At 45.1% G+C, this 16,755-nt stretch overlaps 1 protein-coding gene across 1 annotated transcript in view; it reads left to right on the forward strand.

Moving 5' to 3' along the window:
• The window catches only part of CTNNBL1 (catenin beta like 1), a 47,241-nt gene that overhangs the window by 17,128 nt on the left and 13,358 nt on the right, over positions 1-16,755 (forward strand). Inside the window, exons 7-11 of the mRNA XM_064391418.1 lie at positions 556-647; positions 3,237-3,309; positions 3,582-3,640; positions 4,327-4,475; positions 9,020-9,201. Of these exons, the coding sequence (XP_064247488.1) occupies positions 556-647; positions 3,237-3,309; positions 3,582-3,640; positions 4,327-4,475; positions 9,020-9,201 (555 nt within the window). The remainder of the gene's footprint in view (positions 1-555; positions 648-3,236; positions 3,310-3,581; positions 3,641-4,326; positions 4,476-9,019; positions 9,202-16,755) is intronic.

A 16,755-nucleotide genomic window follows, 5' to 3' on the forward strand; every position in this document is an offset into this window, starting at 1 on the left:
TTTGTCCTTTGTCCCATGGCTGCATCATGAAAGGTGCCTCTTCCCAAACCAGCTGTGTTGGGAGGTGCAGATACATGTATGGGTCACTGCACTGCACCAGAGGCAGTCACAGAACTGTTTGTGTTGGTAAAGCTCTCTAAAATCACCGAGTCCAGCTACTAACCCAGCACTGCCAAGGCCACCACTAAACCCTGTCCCAAAGTGCTACATCTACACAGCTTTTAAAAACCTCCAGGAAAGTGCTCCACTGTCCATGTATTTACTATGAACATATCTGTGAGCTATACTTTGTTTGTGTCTTAACAATATATTTAACTTTCAGGTAGTGAAACATTTGCAATTCATGGAAGGACATAACTGCCCCTCTGCTGCTTGATCTTTGCACAGCACTGAACTATTGCAGGGTGGTGCCAGTGTGGCAATCACACCATCACCCACTCCTTGCAGTCCTTTGGGATAGTAATCTCCCAGGACTGCAAGAATGAGAGAGATGGGAAACAAGAGATTTGTAATTTCTGATGGAGAAAACCATCTTTTTTCTGTGTTTCTTGCCAGGAATCGTGGAGAACATGGCAGAGTTCAGGCCAGAGATGTGCACAGAGGCTGCACAGCAGGGCCTCATGCAGTGGCTGCTCAAGAGGCTGAAGGTGAGCTGGTTTCTCACTTTCCTTCTACAGACCAGTTAGCACAAAAACTAGGTTAAGAAAAGCCAGTTGTGCTTGTGTGTGTTGTAAAAGCCCAGTTAAGGACAAAAACTTATAGATCAGTGTCTATGTCCTCAGCAGTTTTAGTTGAAAGAGACACACTTAGGTTTTGTCTTTATAAATGTCCTTCAGTAGAAATTGTCTCTTTTATCTTTTCATATTATTCATGTGTGTTGAATTTTCATGTGTGGGATCTGTAGGACTATGAAAGCTGACCAGTGAGAGGGGACACCAATATTAACCATTTAATGGTTTTTGCTTCCCACATTTTTAACAATTTTTGAGTTTTAAGTGATGTTTGTGTTTAAATGCTGCTGGGGGTGGCTTTTGCTTTGAACTCAGCTAATTGCCTTTTAAATTAAAATCTGGTTTTCATACGCTGCATCCTTTGACAGCGAGTTGCACACTTTAACTCTGTTTTGTGTAAAAAAATGCCTAAACATTCACTGGAAAAAGCTGTAGAAAAAGAATGGTTAGTTCAGCCATCTCACAGAAATAGTAAAGGAAATATAGCAAAGAAATTCTGGCTGTTCTCTAACCTGTCAGTAAGGCATTAGCACTTCCATGCTTAAATGTCTGCATGATTAGAAAGCCTTTGAATTCCAGAAATTCTCCATCAGCTGTGTAAGTGCAGGTACCCCTCTGTGCACTTCACATCCTTGTTAACAGAAGTAATCTGTAATTTCTCACTACAGGAAGTAACATAATTATGTTCTTTGCTTAAAAAGAAAAAGTGAAGTTAATTTTAGTCTTGGCAGGTATGTACTGCTGCCTGCCTTGGAATTGCTGTGGCAGCTGAAAGACTGAAAAACTTGGAAAAGAAAAATAATCCCAACTAGGAGTCCCCTTCTTGGTGCCACAGAACATGAATGCTCAATGGTATTCCAAGCTTGTGCAGGATGTGTCTGTTGGGTTCTCTGGCTGTGTTAATTGCTGGATTTGGGATGTAGGATCAGGCAGGGCTTTTTCTTGGCTGTACAAGGTTGTGGGGAGCTAATGAACCCCTCTCCAGGTGCTTTGGCTCTTGGCAGTGCTTGGTCTTGAATCTCTCTCCCTGACAGATGTGTTTGGGATTAACCCAGGATCTCAGCAGCTGGGTAGAGCTGCTGTGGAATGTCTGTAGGATAAGTTTTAAGATCAGGGTTCTGTCTGAGCAGTGATGAGGACATCTGGCACACAGCACAGAGCATGACTTTCTGTTTCCTGACAGCATTTCAGGTCTTATAATTGTATTGTGACTGTCAGAACTGCATCAGAAAGCTCAGGTGGAGAGCTCAGAGCTCACTTCTGCAAACACAAGCAGGGTTTGATGATGTGTGCAGTCTTAGGAGATCAGAATGTTGTTTCCCAGGATTTGCAGGGCAGCAGTTGGTCACTCCATGGCAGAAGCTGGCAGGGCTGTACAGCACCAAGCACCTCCCCTCTCCCTCATGGTCTGCCTGGAGGTGTCACCTGGCTGCTGTAAATGCCGTCCTCTGCAGAGTGGTTGAGGATCATTCTGCAGACTGGTTGGGGATCATTTGGAATGAAAAGCTTTGTTTAAAGTCAATACTTGGTGGTGCTTGGGATCTTCCTGCTTTCCATGTTTCCGTGTGTTGTGTGGTGCTTGCACACCATGCTTTGTTCCTTGGCAGAAGGGTGGGATGATTGGCCCAGCAGCCCTGCGTAGGCAGGACTGTCCACTCTGCTGCAGGGAGTTGTGTATTTGGGAAAAAACTGGGTGAAAAATGCTATGTTTTAAGCCTAGGACTTCTGCTTTTTCCCTTCTTGAACAGTAGAGTATAAATAGCTGATAACTGATGATTTTTAAACTTGTTTTATTTTATGAATCTCTCAGTAAAACAGGTTGCATTATTATCTAATTGGTTAATGTTCAGTCTGTTTCTGTAGATGAAACAGCTTTGGCAGCATACAAAAACATTGGATCCAGTTCAGAACCCACTCTAGGGATTTTTTGGGGGGTTCAAATTCAGCATTTTCATTTAATAATGACTTCTTTAGCATAAAGAGGATGGCTGAATATCTGAAATGGAAGTTAGGTGATTGTGCAGGCAAAACCCATCTCATGTACTTTTGACTGTGACACTGATCCTCAGAGGAAACTCTGGCAGTTACTATTTAATGTTACTGTGTGTTGTGAAATTCTGGTTTTGCTGACAGGCACAGACTTCCAGAACAGAGATAAATGCCATGCACCCAGGTAACATCGTGGAAAATATATCACAGGAAAGAGATTCTGTGTGGCAAACAACTGGAGACTGTTCTTAGGGGTTTTGAACCAACTTGGCCAAACCTACTGAAGTAGGACCATGTGAAGAATCACAGTGGACATTCTACATGTGTGCATGAACCCACACACACCTCCCATCACCCCTGAATAAGAATTGTTACTGAGGAAAACTGCAGAATTACTGCAGATGTGTTTTATTTTATGTGCTGCTTGTACATTTGGTGATTTGATTAATGTGTTCTTCAAATCAATGAGATGCTGAGGGCCGTGCCCTGATGGGTCTCTTGTTCCTTCCCCCACAGGCTAAGATGCCTTTTGATGCCAACAAGCTGTACTGCAGTGAGGTGCTGGCGATTCTGCTCCAGAATAATGATGGTGAGCCATGCCTGCAATATCTCTGTCAGTGAGGGCAGAATCCAGGCTTCTCTCAGATCACAGCAGCCCTTTTCTGCCTCCAGCTCTCCTTTGCTGGCTTAACTCTCCCCCATGTGCTCCCTCATCTCCACCCTCTCTTTCTCTGCAGCTTTTGTGCTCTGTCAAGCTGTATTGATTTTGTTTGCTGATGTATCAGTGTTAGATGGCTGTAAAATCTGACAGTTAGCTTCATTTTTCTCTCTCTTTTCCCCCTTCCCCCCACCTCCGTCTAGACAACAGAGAATTGCTTGGGGAGCTGGATGGGATCGATGTGCTGCTTCAGCAGTTATCTGTGAGTAATTCCCACATGCCTTCTCTTCCATCGGGAGACTGCTGGGCTGGGTGGGAGGAGTGCAAAATATCCGGGGTGCTGTCCTAGCACTGCTTCATATTTGGTGAGGCACAGCCCCAAAATACCTTCCATGTGGTGTGTCATCCATGGTCAGTGAGATGAATCTCTTCTGTAAAGATGTTAATGCTGATGTGCATTAACATTAATTTAAAGTTAAATTATTACATTATAATTTCATGGCAAGTTGGAGGTAGGCAGGGTTGGAATTGGTCCATCTTCAGCATGCTCCACTCCAAGCACAGGGCTGCTCATGTTTGAGCTGGCTGAAGGTAGTGTGTTGCTAGCTCACCTATATTTCTTCAGGCAGTGCTGCCTGTAGCACCCTCAGGTATGAATTGTGCAGGAATCTCTGGTAATCAGCTTATCCACATACTTGAGGGTGAATTTGCCCTTCCCCTTGCAGGCCCTGTGTATTATCCTTTAAATTCTGCACCAGGCTGCTGCACATTTGTGGGTGCACAGTCAGGGCAGCAAAGGGCAGCAGCTACAGAGGATGCAGCAGTGACCTCTGTGGTCACTGGCTGAGACCTCTCAGGTGCTGGAGCTTTGGGTGCAAACTCTTCACGTGTGTTTTGCAACAGCACAGCCCAACATTTGGGGGTAATTTTGCTTTCTTTGTCATTCAGGTGTTTAAACGACACAATCCAAATACAGCAGAGGAGCAGGAAATGATGGAGAACCTGTTTGACTCCCTTTGCTCCTGCCTAATGCTCAGCTCCAACCGCGATCGCTTCCTCAAGGGTGAGGGTCTGCAGCTGATGAACCTGATGCTCAGGTACCTCATTAGCCTTGTGGTTTCCTTCCTGCTCTTGATGTGCCAATACATGTTCTAGCTAGATATTTGTCTGTCTTCTCTTTCTTTTTTTTTCCATCAAGTAAGTTGGACTTTCTCAAACATGGAATCTTCACTCTTTGTCTTTAGCTTTATTTCCTAAGAAGTGAGGTTGCCACAGTGGCTGCTGGAAAATGGCAGATCTTTCATCTGGGTATCTGCCACAGAGAATGCTGTAGGTCAGGTAAACCCTCTAAGGATTTAAACGACCTCTATGAGGGCATGAGAGGACCTTTGGATGTATCTAGGGAAAACATTTTTCTTTTTTTTCCCCATTTCAGGCTCACTGTGTTGTGTAGCCTCTGAGCTGCTGAATTTTTGTGGATGCTGATACAAAAATTACTTTTGTGAATGGGGCATAAGTTTGCATTTCTTATGCTCTGCTTTGTCACACCCTGAACCTCTGGGGCCTCTCTGCTCTCTCTCCACTTTCCCTTGCTGGGCTGGCACTGAGTTGTGTCTGCTGGGCTGTCTGGCTCCCCAGAGCTGCGGGAGGGCACAGCGGGCTCTGTCTGGCTGTCCCCAGAGTGCCAGGCTGTGTGCTGGCTGGTTAGCAAACACCAGCCAGGAATGCTGAGCTCCTGCAGCTCAGGGCTGGGGAATGTGTGGCAGCAGGGAACTGAATAAATAACCCAACATGGATTATTCAAATAGGAACACTGGGTTTTCTTGAAGCTAATTAAGGAAAAGCTCCAAAACTAAGAACAGGAGGGAGGCCTCCCTCTGCCTGAAGTCCTAAGCTGCTAAACCAGCCTTGCAGAACTAATTAGTTGGAGTTCTTGTGCCATGTGGGTGGGATTCAGTGTTTGGATTTTTAAGAGCTTTTTACCCATTTTTTGGCTCTACTGTTTACCACTCTGCCCAGGATTCCAGCTGGAAAATTATGATGAGAGGAAAATTTCTCCTTGGCTGCATTTTGCCCCCCATAGTAGTTGCAAAGGGGTTGGGAGGGACAAACTGTTATGAATCTGCCAGCAACAGCTCTGTCTGATAGACAGAATTTCCAAGGCCTCAATCTGTGGATTCTACAGTTTGAGTGGGATTGGTAAAGTGACAGTGGAAAAAAACCAATAATTTACAGAATTTGTTTTAGAAGTTTCTATCGCTATTGTCCACAAGCATGTACTATACTGACAACTGATTATTTTATATTTTTTATAAACTCTTCTAATGTAGTCCTTAGAAGCTCTCACAGGTGCTCAGTTTTTCTTGGACAGAGCAACTTAGGTGACCACAACCTGTTGTTGTAAATAGGGAGTGAATGTGGATAGCTGTGATCTGAAGCTGTACTTCTGCTTGATACCTTCATGATAAACAGCAGAGAGCAGACATGCCTTTCAGTTGTGATTGACCACCTTGCCCACAAACAAGGCAGAGTATTTTTCTCTCCTGTTGGTGTCCTCTGAAGGCCGGGGGCAGAGAATTGTTATTTTTTGGTTTTACTTTGGAGGTGGTTCATCACTGTACCACAGCCTGTGCAGATGGATGAAAGGACAAATAGGCAAAGTTGAAAGTGTATTGACATGATGTGAGATAGATAAGCTGTGTGAGAATGAAGATATCAGGCTTGAATCTCCATTACTGTCGCAGGGAACACAGCATTCTGTGTCTGGTGCTGCCCGATCCATCCAGCCAAGTCGTTCCATTATTGATGGTTGTGCACACACACCTGCAGAGAGCTCAGTGGCTTTCAATGAGCATTTAATGTGCTCATGATATTCCTACAGATAGGCATGAGAACAGGATGGTTTCTGTTGTACTGAGCCTTAAAATGTGTGGGCAACAGCAAAAGGCAATGTTGTATCCTGTGAACTTCTCCTGGTTTAGGGGGGGTCAGTGGTAATGCCTGAAAATGAGCCCAGTGTGGCTGATGTGCCTTATGGCATGTCCATGGCCAGATGGGTCCTGGGCTTGTGCTGTGATCTGGGACTTCAGTTGGCCCTGAAGGAACTGGGGCTTCACCAAGCAGGCACATGGGAGGTGAGCAGAGGGTCTGGGAGAAGAGCAGCTTGAGAGGGATGAAGCTGGTGACAGCAGGAGTGAAGAAGGAAATTTGGAAGAAGAATGAGAGCAGGGCTATATATAGTTATTTAATTTATATCCCTACACCAAGGGAAGCTTGTTTATTTTATGTCACATCTTTATCAAAAACAATATGGTTTATCAAGGTAGCAGCCACCAGCAGAAAGTTTAGAAATGTCCCTTAGAATTAAACTAAATTTTCTTTTTAGTTCAGAAAGTACTTCTTTGTGCTCAGTCCCTCAGACTTGCCATAGTAACCTAACTGCAGTTTAACCAAAAGAGAGGAAAACAGGCTTGTCCTGTCAGCTCTGGTGCTCACTGACAGGCAGTTATTGCTTTGGCTGTGGAGCTCTGTGGGGTTTGAGGAGATGCAGCCGTGCCACTCCCAGGGGATGTGGCAGGGAGATTCTCTCTTGCTCAGGGAAAACGATGTGTGGCTTCCCAGCTATGAACTGAGGAGCATGTCTATGCACTGAGACAAATGCAGCCCAGGGAGCTCATGTGGACCTGCATCACCTGGGCCACAAAATGTTCTGTCCTGCAGCTATGCTGGGACTTTTCTTGACCCTCAATAAAAGCTTTTGTCTCCTGTACAGAAAACAAGATGAAACCAGACAACTCCATATGGCTCCCCAAAGCTTTTCTGTAGCTATTTCAGGGTAGATTTTTTGATGATTATTAAAATATTTTTGTTTTCTTGTCCTGCTGTTCCTAATGACCCCTGGAAACATAAGCTGTCTCTTTACTAAATCTTCTGGTTAATTAAACGGAACCATTTTATGCACACTTTCCCAGGAAATCTAGTGTTCTGCTTTTACTGTTTTTTGTAAAGTTAAAGGCTATGTTCTGCTAATGTGGAAAGTACAAATAATGTCAGAACCCCTTTTTTATTAAATAATAGATGTATCAAAAAAGTTGTCTCAGATGTAAAGGTGTTAAAAGGAGAAAAACAATGGTTAGTGAATAAAGTTGTAATTCCGAGTTTCCATGAACATTGAGGCCCCTCTGCATTTGGTGATTCTCATGTTTGCTTGTCTGTGAATTAGTGTTCAGCTAAAAGTTCCCTCAATGAGCACAGATGAGACTAAGATAAACTGCTTGCCCTCCGGCAGAATAAATATTTCAAATAAAATCAACTCCAGACAGTCCAGGCAAGCAGCTATTGATCTCTAAAAGCCTGAACTTAAACCCAATGAATATTCCAGAGCTCAGCCCTGCACAGCCTTCCTAAATGCTGATCAATATGCAATTACTTCCCCTGAAAACATTTCTGGTGTCATCTGGCCTAAGGAGTACTTTATTTTTAGCTCTCTGCAGTGGGGACGTGGGGGTGCCAGACCTCCCTCCTGCACAGCCCTTGGTTGCTGGGGGCAGCTCAGGGTCCAGCTGCACACGCTGCCCTCCCACCACGGGGGCACAATGCCTGTGGCTGCACTGGGCCAGGCTGGGGTGTTCATTTATAGGGATTTTAGTCTGCCTGTTGTTGGGGGCTCATGAAGTTGGGTCTCTGCAGGGAAGTTGTTTTCCACAGCTCTCTAGAGGCTTTGAGGAGCCCCTGCTGATGGACATGGGGTCCTGGTGGCTCAGTCTGCAGCTGGGCAGGATCAGAGGAGATTGGTGTGTGCTTGGGGTGAAAGGTGGTGAGGCTTGTGACTGTCCTGTCCTGGAGGGAATGTCCTCCTGGGCTGGCCTTTGGGGACACTGGTGGCTTATGTTCTCCAAGCTCATGTTAGATCCTACTGATACTCACTTGGGCTGGGCTGTATTCTGACCAGTTTTTCAGTTCAGTTTCAGTTTTCCATCCTGGATGGATTATAAATTCCTCTGGTTTGGTTTGTGAGGTACAGGGCAGCTGGAGATCATTTTCAGGGCATCCCTCTGTTATTGGTGTGGGTTACCACTATGAACATTCTGAACTGGCATTAAAGCAGAGCAGCCCAGAGTTCTGTCAGCCTCCTTCCATTGTGTGGTTCCTGGTGATGGGGTTTCATTAAAACTGACCCAGCTATGCTCACCCAACTTACTCTTTTATTAAATTAAACTGTGATTAGATTGAAGTCCTGATCTTTTTGGAGATAGTATTTGCCTTTTGTATCCAACCCAGCCTTCCCCTTCTGTTTTGTGCCAGTGTTTGTAAAGGAATGAAAAAAAATATCTTCTTCAGTAGCCAAGAAATAAGAAAATAAAACCATGACAATAAAATACATAAAATGAAATAAAAAACAGAAAATAAAAAGAAATAAAAGACATTAAAAAAGAAATAACCAAGACAATATTCTCAGCCACAGTTTTGAAAAGAGTTACTGTTGATACAATGTTCTGGCTTCTAGAAGAGAAATCTTGCTTAGAGCTTGTGCTCAGACTCTTCATCTTGTCCTTGTCGTGTTCCTTTCCTTGTCTCTTTAAAGTAGGGTGCTCCAAAGCTCCTCATGTCCCTGTACAATTTAATTTGCCTCTTTTCACAGAGAGAAGAAGATTTCCCGCAGCAGTGCCCTGAAGGTGCTGGACCATGCCATGATTGGGCCAGAGGGCACAGACAACTGTCACAAGTTTGTGGACATCCTTGGGCTGAGAACCATCTTCCCTCTCTTCATGAAATCCCCCAAAAAGATAAAGAAAGTTGGAACAACTGAAAAAGAACACGAAGGTAGGTGTGCTTCCAGATCCTTCTTATTGCTGTGGAGAATGGACAGCCAGTGTCTGAAAAGTACCTGCAGGGAGGAGGGGAGGGCACAGCACCCACCTTCACAGCTTTCAGGCCTGGGTGTCCAGCCTGCTGCTCCTGTCACAACTGGCTGTTGAGGGCATGCTTGTCCTGCTTGTTTTGGTATCAGCAGCTCCTGGCAATTCCATTTCATGTGCTGTTAATAAGTTATTTTACTCCTGTAGAGTCTGTTGTTTGAAGCTCTTACTCTGATGCAAAACTCTTTTGAAAAGAGTAATGAGGCAACTACAAATGTCACCTCAAAAGCAGTGTTTTCATGGCTCTGAGCACTGAAGTGTGACTGGATGAACATCAGGCATTGCAGAAATAAACTGCATTGCTTTTGAAGTTGCTTTTTTTTTCCCTTTTTATATTTTTTAACTCTCTGCCCTGGAAAACTGCTTTAACAGTGATCTGCTGTGGAATAAAGCTACTATTACTGTGGGACCTTACACTGAGCTGAGTGGTCAGTCCCTCCTGCTCCTGGTAGCACTGCCTTTCCCATTTTGTTGGGAAATAAAGTAGACTATGGACTGTCTTGGAAGAAACTTTAAATACTGCCAGTGATGCTTAAGGTTTTGTGCCAGTTCATTGCTCGGCTCAGTTCTGCAGAGGGTGAATATTGTCAAAAGCTGAAGAGGTTTGAGAGGCTCTCACATATGCCTAGGATCCATCCTGAGCTCCTGCAGCAAGCCAAGGGAAAGTGGAAGGAAATAGCAAAAACATGGGAGCTTGAAACCCAAATCCCCTGCTTTGGGACTGTCCTGGCAGCTGAGGTGGGACTCAGGTGTTCTCCCAAGGCCAGGAGGGAGATGCTGTCCCTGCAGGGCTCTCTGAGTCCCTGGCTGGGACTGAGCAGCTCCTTCTCTGGCAGAGCTGCTGAGCTGGGACAGCTGCTTGTCCTCCTTCCTGAGGACAAGGAATGGGCAGTGGCATGGGCTGGGCATGTGTGGCAGTGGCTGCTTTCCTGGCACAGGTGGAGAGCAGGGGCTCACCTGTCACCCAACCCCAGAGCAATTCACACACTTGCTGACAGTTCTGGTCACTTTATCTGCCTTGTGTTTCTTGTCTTGGATAGATAATGGTGAGGGGGAAATTGTGGTCTGGGGTTTATTCAGAGATAGGTTTGGTTTCTGTAGGCTATGTAATAAAATTGCAGGTTTATGTAATAAAATACACAGTTATGCTTCGATGGATTTAGGGGAGGTTTAGAAATTTTCATTTGCAGTGTGAAAGTGAGGTTTGTTTAATTCTTCTTACTGAGAGAAAGCTTCAGCTGGAAGGGGAGGTTCTGGGTAGAGTCTGAGTCTGTGGCTCATGCCATTGACTTAATTTTTCAGTTTTGGAAAGTGAGCTAATCTCTGTCTCATCTGCTTCTTCTGGAGACTGCAGTTGATACCTGTGGGCAGTCCTGGCTGCTGTGAGGATTAATCTGGAAAGCCCTGACAGGGTCAGTTCCTGACTATTTCTGTGGTAGCATGAAAAGCCAGTCTGGCCTCAGGAGAATGAAGTGATCCATGCAAACAGGCTTTGTATCACATCTCCGTCTCATTATCATGCTGAAGAAATGGAGAACATTAAGATGAGTCCAGAAATCAGTTCTATTAAAATAAACTCTCCCTAAAAGGCTGTGGTAGTAAGTCCAATTTTCTTTGTTTTGCATCAGTGGGCAGGTGAGTTACTGAATTTCTAACGACAGGAGGTAATAGAGATGTTCAGCAGGGCTCCCTGGGGCCTGTCACGCCGCTGTCCTGACACGGTGTAAGCAGCACAGTGTGTGCTTTTCCTCTGCTGAGTGTTGCCCCAACCATGCAGTACTTGCTCCTGGGGGGAACCTGGCACAGGCTCCTGGGTGCCTCTGGCTTTAAGGAAAGTGGTGCAGGTGTGGCATGATGGAGCTGGTTCCCTCTGTGCTGTTCTGGTCCTAGGAACATGCTGCTTTTTGCTTATCTCTTTGTTTATTGATCAAAAAGAAATCTCATGTTCAGTCTGCATCTTTTATCATAAAAACTTTATCCTGTGTTCAATCCGTTTCAAAAAAGTTAATTAGGACAATCTTGTGTTAGGAGAGCTTTCATGTGTATGCCAAATGGAGGAAGAGATTCCTTTAAAGGATTCTTTGGAATGGCTTTGCAGCAGTGGCATCAGTATTTATTTGAAGCAGCTCTGAGGAGCTGGGCTGTGCTTGCCCTCCTTGCATTGCTGCTGGGATGGTGTTGGGCTGGGCACTCCAGGCTGTGCTGGAAAACACAAAATCCTCAGTGGGCTCTGAAACCTGGGCCCTAATTACAGCTGCCTAAAGGCCAGCCTTGCTGAAATGCTCCAGCACTGGGTGAGGTACCAAACAGCTCTGCTGAAGGGTTTGTCCTGCCTGTCCCTCTGTCTCTTTGTGTGCAGTGGCTGAAGTGCCACCAGCCTGGCACTCACTGTGGCTCCAGGTGCTTCACCTCTCCCAAGACATCCAGTGCTCAATCTCCAGAGCACCAAATCTTCTGTATGCATCTGATGGTTGTAGGGAAATATCCCCTTGTCTTTATTTTATAGCAGTGTTGCTATTTACATAAGAGATAGTCTATAAAACTATGTTTGTTTTATTGTCTCTAAGGCAGTGTTCTGAATGTGACAAAATAATAAATACCCCAGTGAAAAAAAATCTCAATGTGACTTGCTGAGCCTTTATTTATTGCAGAAATTTATAATCCAAATTAAATTTGATAAAAGTAACTTCTCTGTAATGTATTTCTTCCTTTCTAAATGCTAGCATAAAGGTGTCAGTGCTGGTTAGCTACATTTTCAACACTGTCAGTGTTTAAAAATTATTTTACTCTAGGGAGCCTGTGAACAATTTAAATCCAAACTGCACGTATTTATGCTTTATGTACACTATGTAATTAGGAAAAAAGAAAGGGAAAATTTCTTAACCATCTTTATGGATGATCTGAGCCTGAAGATTGGGCCTGTGGTGTCTAACTGAGTGCACATTATCTACACTTGAATTTTGCCTGTGTTTGTACAGATCATTATATTAAGATATTAGATTTGGGAGAAAAAACTCATTGGAAGCAATTTCCCTTTTTCCGAGGCAGTGAAGCAACTCAAACCAGAAATATTTTGCAGCTGAAGACAGAAATGGCTTAGAGTTTTCCTGTGTCTGTGGAGTTGCAATACTCATGTGAGTGCCCAGCTGGGTTGGGCAGCCACAAAGAGAACCAGGCTGGCAGTGTGGTTGTGTATTGTGAGCTGGTTGAACAGCAGTGTCCCTTTAATGTCTGTCATTGCAGGGAGTGCACAGAAATCTGCCTCTGCGTGGTTCTTGGCATAAAAAGAGAGTAAGATTTTAAATAGCACTACTGTGTTGTGACTTTTGAAATGCGGGGATTGCTCTATGAGCGTCTGCATTCCCAAAACCTTCCTGCTGCAGAGCTGAGAGTCGGGGTGTCCCTCTGTCCATGAGGGTGCAGCAGCTCTCAGCACAGTCGAGTCACAGCGTTGGATGCTGGTTTAAAATTCTTGAACAGTCTCAGTGAGCTAAAAATGGAGAAAACACAAATTCCTCCTGAATTAGAGAGTCTGTAGTGAGGCAATCATAGCTGCTCGACAGGCTGTATATCCTCCTGCTCTTTCTCAGGATGGTTATTTGCAGCCGAGTTTTGCTCACTTGGAGAGTGTAATGAACTATAAAAGGATGTTTGTCCAATTCATCTTCATTTAAAAGCCTTCTCTTGTCTTAGATGTCAGTTTTACTTAGGAATGCTTAATTTGATAACCTGAGAATTAGTTCAGCCAGTTTCCAAAGGAGAATTCCTATCGCTGGGGTGTTTTGCTTGTTTGCCCTCTATCAATAACAAAGCCTCTTTTGGAGATCCTCAGCTACACCCTCCTTTTAAAAACAACAACAAAACCCATCTCTTAGTAAATATACTCTTACTCCTTTGTGACAGCACTAAAGGCAGCAGAGCCCTTGGAATGAATGTCTGCTTCAGAGCCAGGTTCCCTGGGCGTGGGGAAGTGAAAAGGCAGCAGCAGAAACATGGCCTGATAAGGAGTTATTGGTATTAACTGAGCACCCTCTGACAGCCAGCAGAAAACGTTTTTCTTTTGGTGGTCTTGAGGAGTGAGCACCCAGGGAAGGCATCAGTCTGTTTAAGCAGAACTTTATTATGCCAATTTGTTATTTCACCATCACCCTCCGACAGGAACCTGTGATTTGAGTGAGCCATGATGCTGAGAACAGAGTTAAATTTATCTCAATTAAAGTGAGCGTGCTCTGTTGCAAGAACATCAGAAAAATAAACTTTCTCAGTCAATAGAAAGAATTTTGTTTTATGTTCAGCTTGATGACTGGATCCAGCTCACCAGGGCTGTTGCATGTGGAGCTTTTCCAACCCTCCCAGGCCCCCCTTCACCCATCCATAAAATTGGTGTTCTTGCTTGTTCTCAGTATTTTAAGATAAGATTTTTTTTGCAAATGCAGTGATATTTGAGTGGGTTAATCTTCTGAAATGTAGATTATTAATGCACGTGGAAACAAGTCAGGTTATCAGATGCTACACCACTGGAATAGCATGTCCCAGTGCCACCTGTAATACTGGGATGGACCAGTGGCTTCATCCAGGTGTCCCAGCAGCCCTGAAGCCACTGAGTTGTGTGCCAAGGAGGGGTAGAAGTATCTCAAAGAGCTGGCTTGCTTTTTTCTAGTATTTTCCTGCTTCTAATTAGGAACTACAATTTATCATAAGTGTTCTTTACAAGGCTGAAGGCTCTTAAATGTGTTCTGCTGAGTTCACCAGCTTGGTTTCCAATGGGCTGCTCTCCCTGGCATCCAGAACTGCCCACTGTCCCCTTCCTGCAGGATGATGCTTGCCTCCTCTTCCTCACTGTTGAGCTTCCTCCCCTGCCAGGCAGATGTCCATTATAATGAGATGTAAAAAGAAGAAGAAAAAAAGCAGGGGGTGGGGATAATAAAGGCAGAGGAGTGTAGTGTTACAGCTTGATTTGACAGGACCTCCTGCTGTTGCAGCTGCCAGTGCCAGCCATGGAATAGATTAATCTGTATTCCAACACGCCGAGCTGAAGTCAAGATCGATCTAATTAGGGTGTTTTAAACACTGCTTGCATGCTGAAGTCTCTGTGCCTGTCTGGAGAGGGAAAGGCTCCCGAGAGCTTGAGGTGATGCTGGGCTAAGCAGGACCCCGGTGCTGCTGCAGGAAGCACATGGAATGTGACCTCCTAGAGCCAGGGATGTGTTTGGGATGGTGCTCTGCAGGATTGGGGTCGTGGGGAGCAGGTGAGCCAGCCATGGGGCAGCAGCAGTGCTATTGACTGGTGAGAGAGAAGCCTCCCATCTTCCCACATCCATTAATTTAGGGGATTTTGGGATGTTTGCTTGAAAAAACATGTTCTTGACGCATAGTACCAGTGCCAGCTGGTACCTGTTATTTCTGTGAAGGCTCCTTTGTGGTGCTTCAGCACAGCTTGGTTTGGTGTTTGCTTCTCAAAGGAATCACATTTAGTCATTCTTTGAAATAGGGCTCTTCTGCAACCTCTGCCTCTGGCCTTGTCCGTGCCCTTCCTGGAAGTGATGCCTTTTGTGCAGGGGATGTGGACTTAGGCTGAGTGTTACATTCCTATGGAGAAGCTCCCAGAATATTCTGTAGCAGGGAGGCTGCCTGTGGCTTCACCCTGGGGCAATGCACAGCTCATGGCCTCTGTCTGCACTGGGATCAAAGCCAGGCAGCTGCAGGTTCTGGGGACTCAAACAGCATCAGCTACTCTCCATTTCCCAAAGGAGATCCAACCCTGAGCAAATATTGTGATTACAGCTTTTAAGATGTTGCACACGTGAGATGGAGATTGGGTCAGTCCATGGTAAAATGGTGGGACCCCATCTGTGGGAGCCTGCACCCCAAGGTTGGTGTTTGTCCCTTCCCATGGCTGTGCAAACTCTTTAATCCACGGAATCATGGACTCAGCCTCTCATTCCATCAAGCTTTGCCCTCATTTTGGCCAGTGTCCTTGCCTGTGGATGTTGGTATTTATTGGGCCAGGACTTGCATTATCAGGCATAACCTTGATTTTTGGGTGCAACATAAAACACACTAGTGTGTTATTTTTCAGGAAGCTGATAAAAAAACAGTTTAGATGGTTCAGAAATACTTCTGTGAAATATTTCTTTGAACATTTTGACCAGGCAATTGAATACTTCCTGGCTTTTTCTGCAGTGATATGTTGAAAGAATAACCTTGTTCTCAAAACCTCTGTGTCAGCTCCTTTAGACTTGTCAGTAGTTTTAAAGATTTTATTGATAAAATGGATAAATATCTGCATACAACCACCAAAGCAAAAATGATGGCTAAAATACATTTCTTAGTAAAGGAATATTGGAAAAAAGCAATGAAGATAGATCATTGGTGAGAATACTGCTACTAAAATGCTGCATCAACACTTCCAAAAAAAGAAGGTTGGGGGGAAAAAATAGTGTGACATACAGAATGCTGACTTCTTCCTAAACCAGCAGAGCATATGTTGGCATATATGGCGAAAAATTTCTTTCTCCTTAAGAAAACGGGATCTTGCAAGAACTTGAAGGTTTTTACAATGCCAGCACTTAAACTGGTGTTGCTTTTTGTGGAGTAACAGTTTGTGTGCAGTGGGAGCGTGCTCTGCCTCCCCCGGAGCCATCGTTCAGCCCCGTTGGGCTGTCGGGATGACGGAGCAGCCACACGGTGCGGCCACCCGATAAACCTGTTATCTGCCTGCTCCTCCTGCCAGCCACGCTCCCAATCTCCTTGGAACATGAAAAATTGACACCACCTCAGGCAGAAATCTGTTTCGAAAAGGAAGCTCCATTTATAAGCGGCTAATGAAATGGGGGGGGGGGGGGGGTGTGAGTGTGCCTGTGCAGCCTCTCCTCGTGCTGCCCTTGTGCAGGATGCGGATAATCCGTGCAGCAGGGAGCACAGCACCCTGGCCAGGCAGCCTGCCTGCCTTCACCTTCCAGGGCCCAGGCAGCTGGGAGCAGGAGCTCCCAGCAAACACGGTGGTGTTGCTCATTCTTTGTGCTGGACTGGTCAGTCAGGGCTGCTCGTGGCTCTGGGCTGGCAGCACTGGGGATCCCTCTCCTCTGCACGCTGTGTTTCCCCCTCTGAAAATATCAAATCTTGAGGCCTCATTGTTCCCTATTACCATGGCTGAGGAACTGTTTATGGCCATTAATTTTCATCAGTCTTAATCAGCAAGATTACAGTGAGGTCGTCTTGGAAAAGGTAGGGTGGCTAAACCAGCAGGTCTGTGTTTAATGCAGTCATGCAGATGGGAAATTGTACTGACTGGTTTGGAAAGGGAAAGAGATTCAATCCCTTCTCCTTTGCTCTGCACTGCTGCGCTCGGGCTTGAGGAGAGTGGCTCAGTCACCTCTCGGAGTGGTGGGACATTGACACAGGTGTCCCCAGTGTGCTTGCAGCCTTGAATTTTACTTGTCTCCTTGGTTTGTGCTGA

The sequence above is a fragment of the Passer domesticus genome, chromosome 16, assembly GCF_036417665.1.
Source record: "Passer domesticus isolate bPasDom1 chromosome 16, bPasDom1.hap1, whole genome shotgun sequence".
NCBI lineage: Eukaryota > Metazoa > Chordata > Aves > Passeriformes > Passeridae > Passer > Passer domesticus.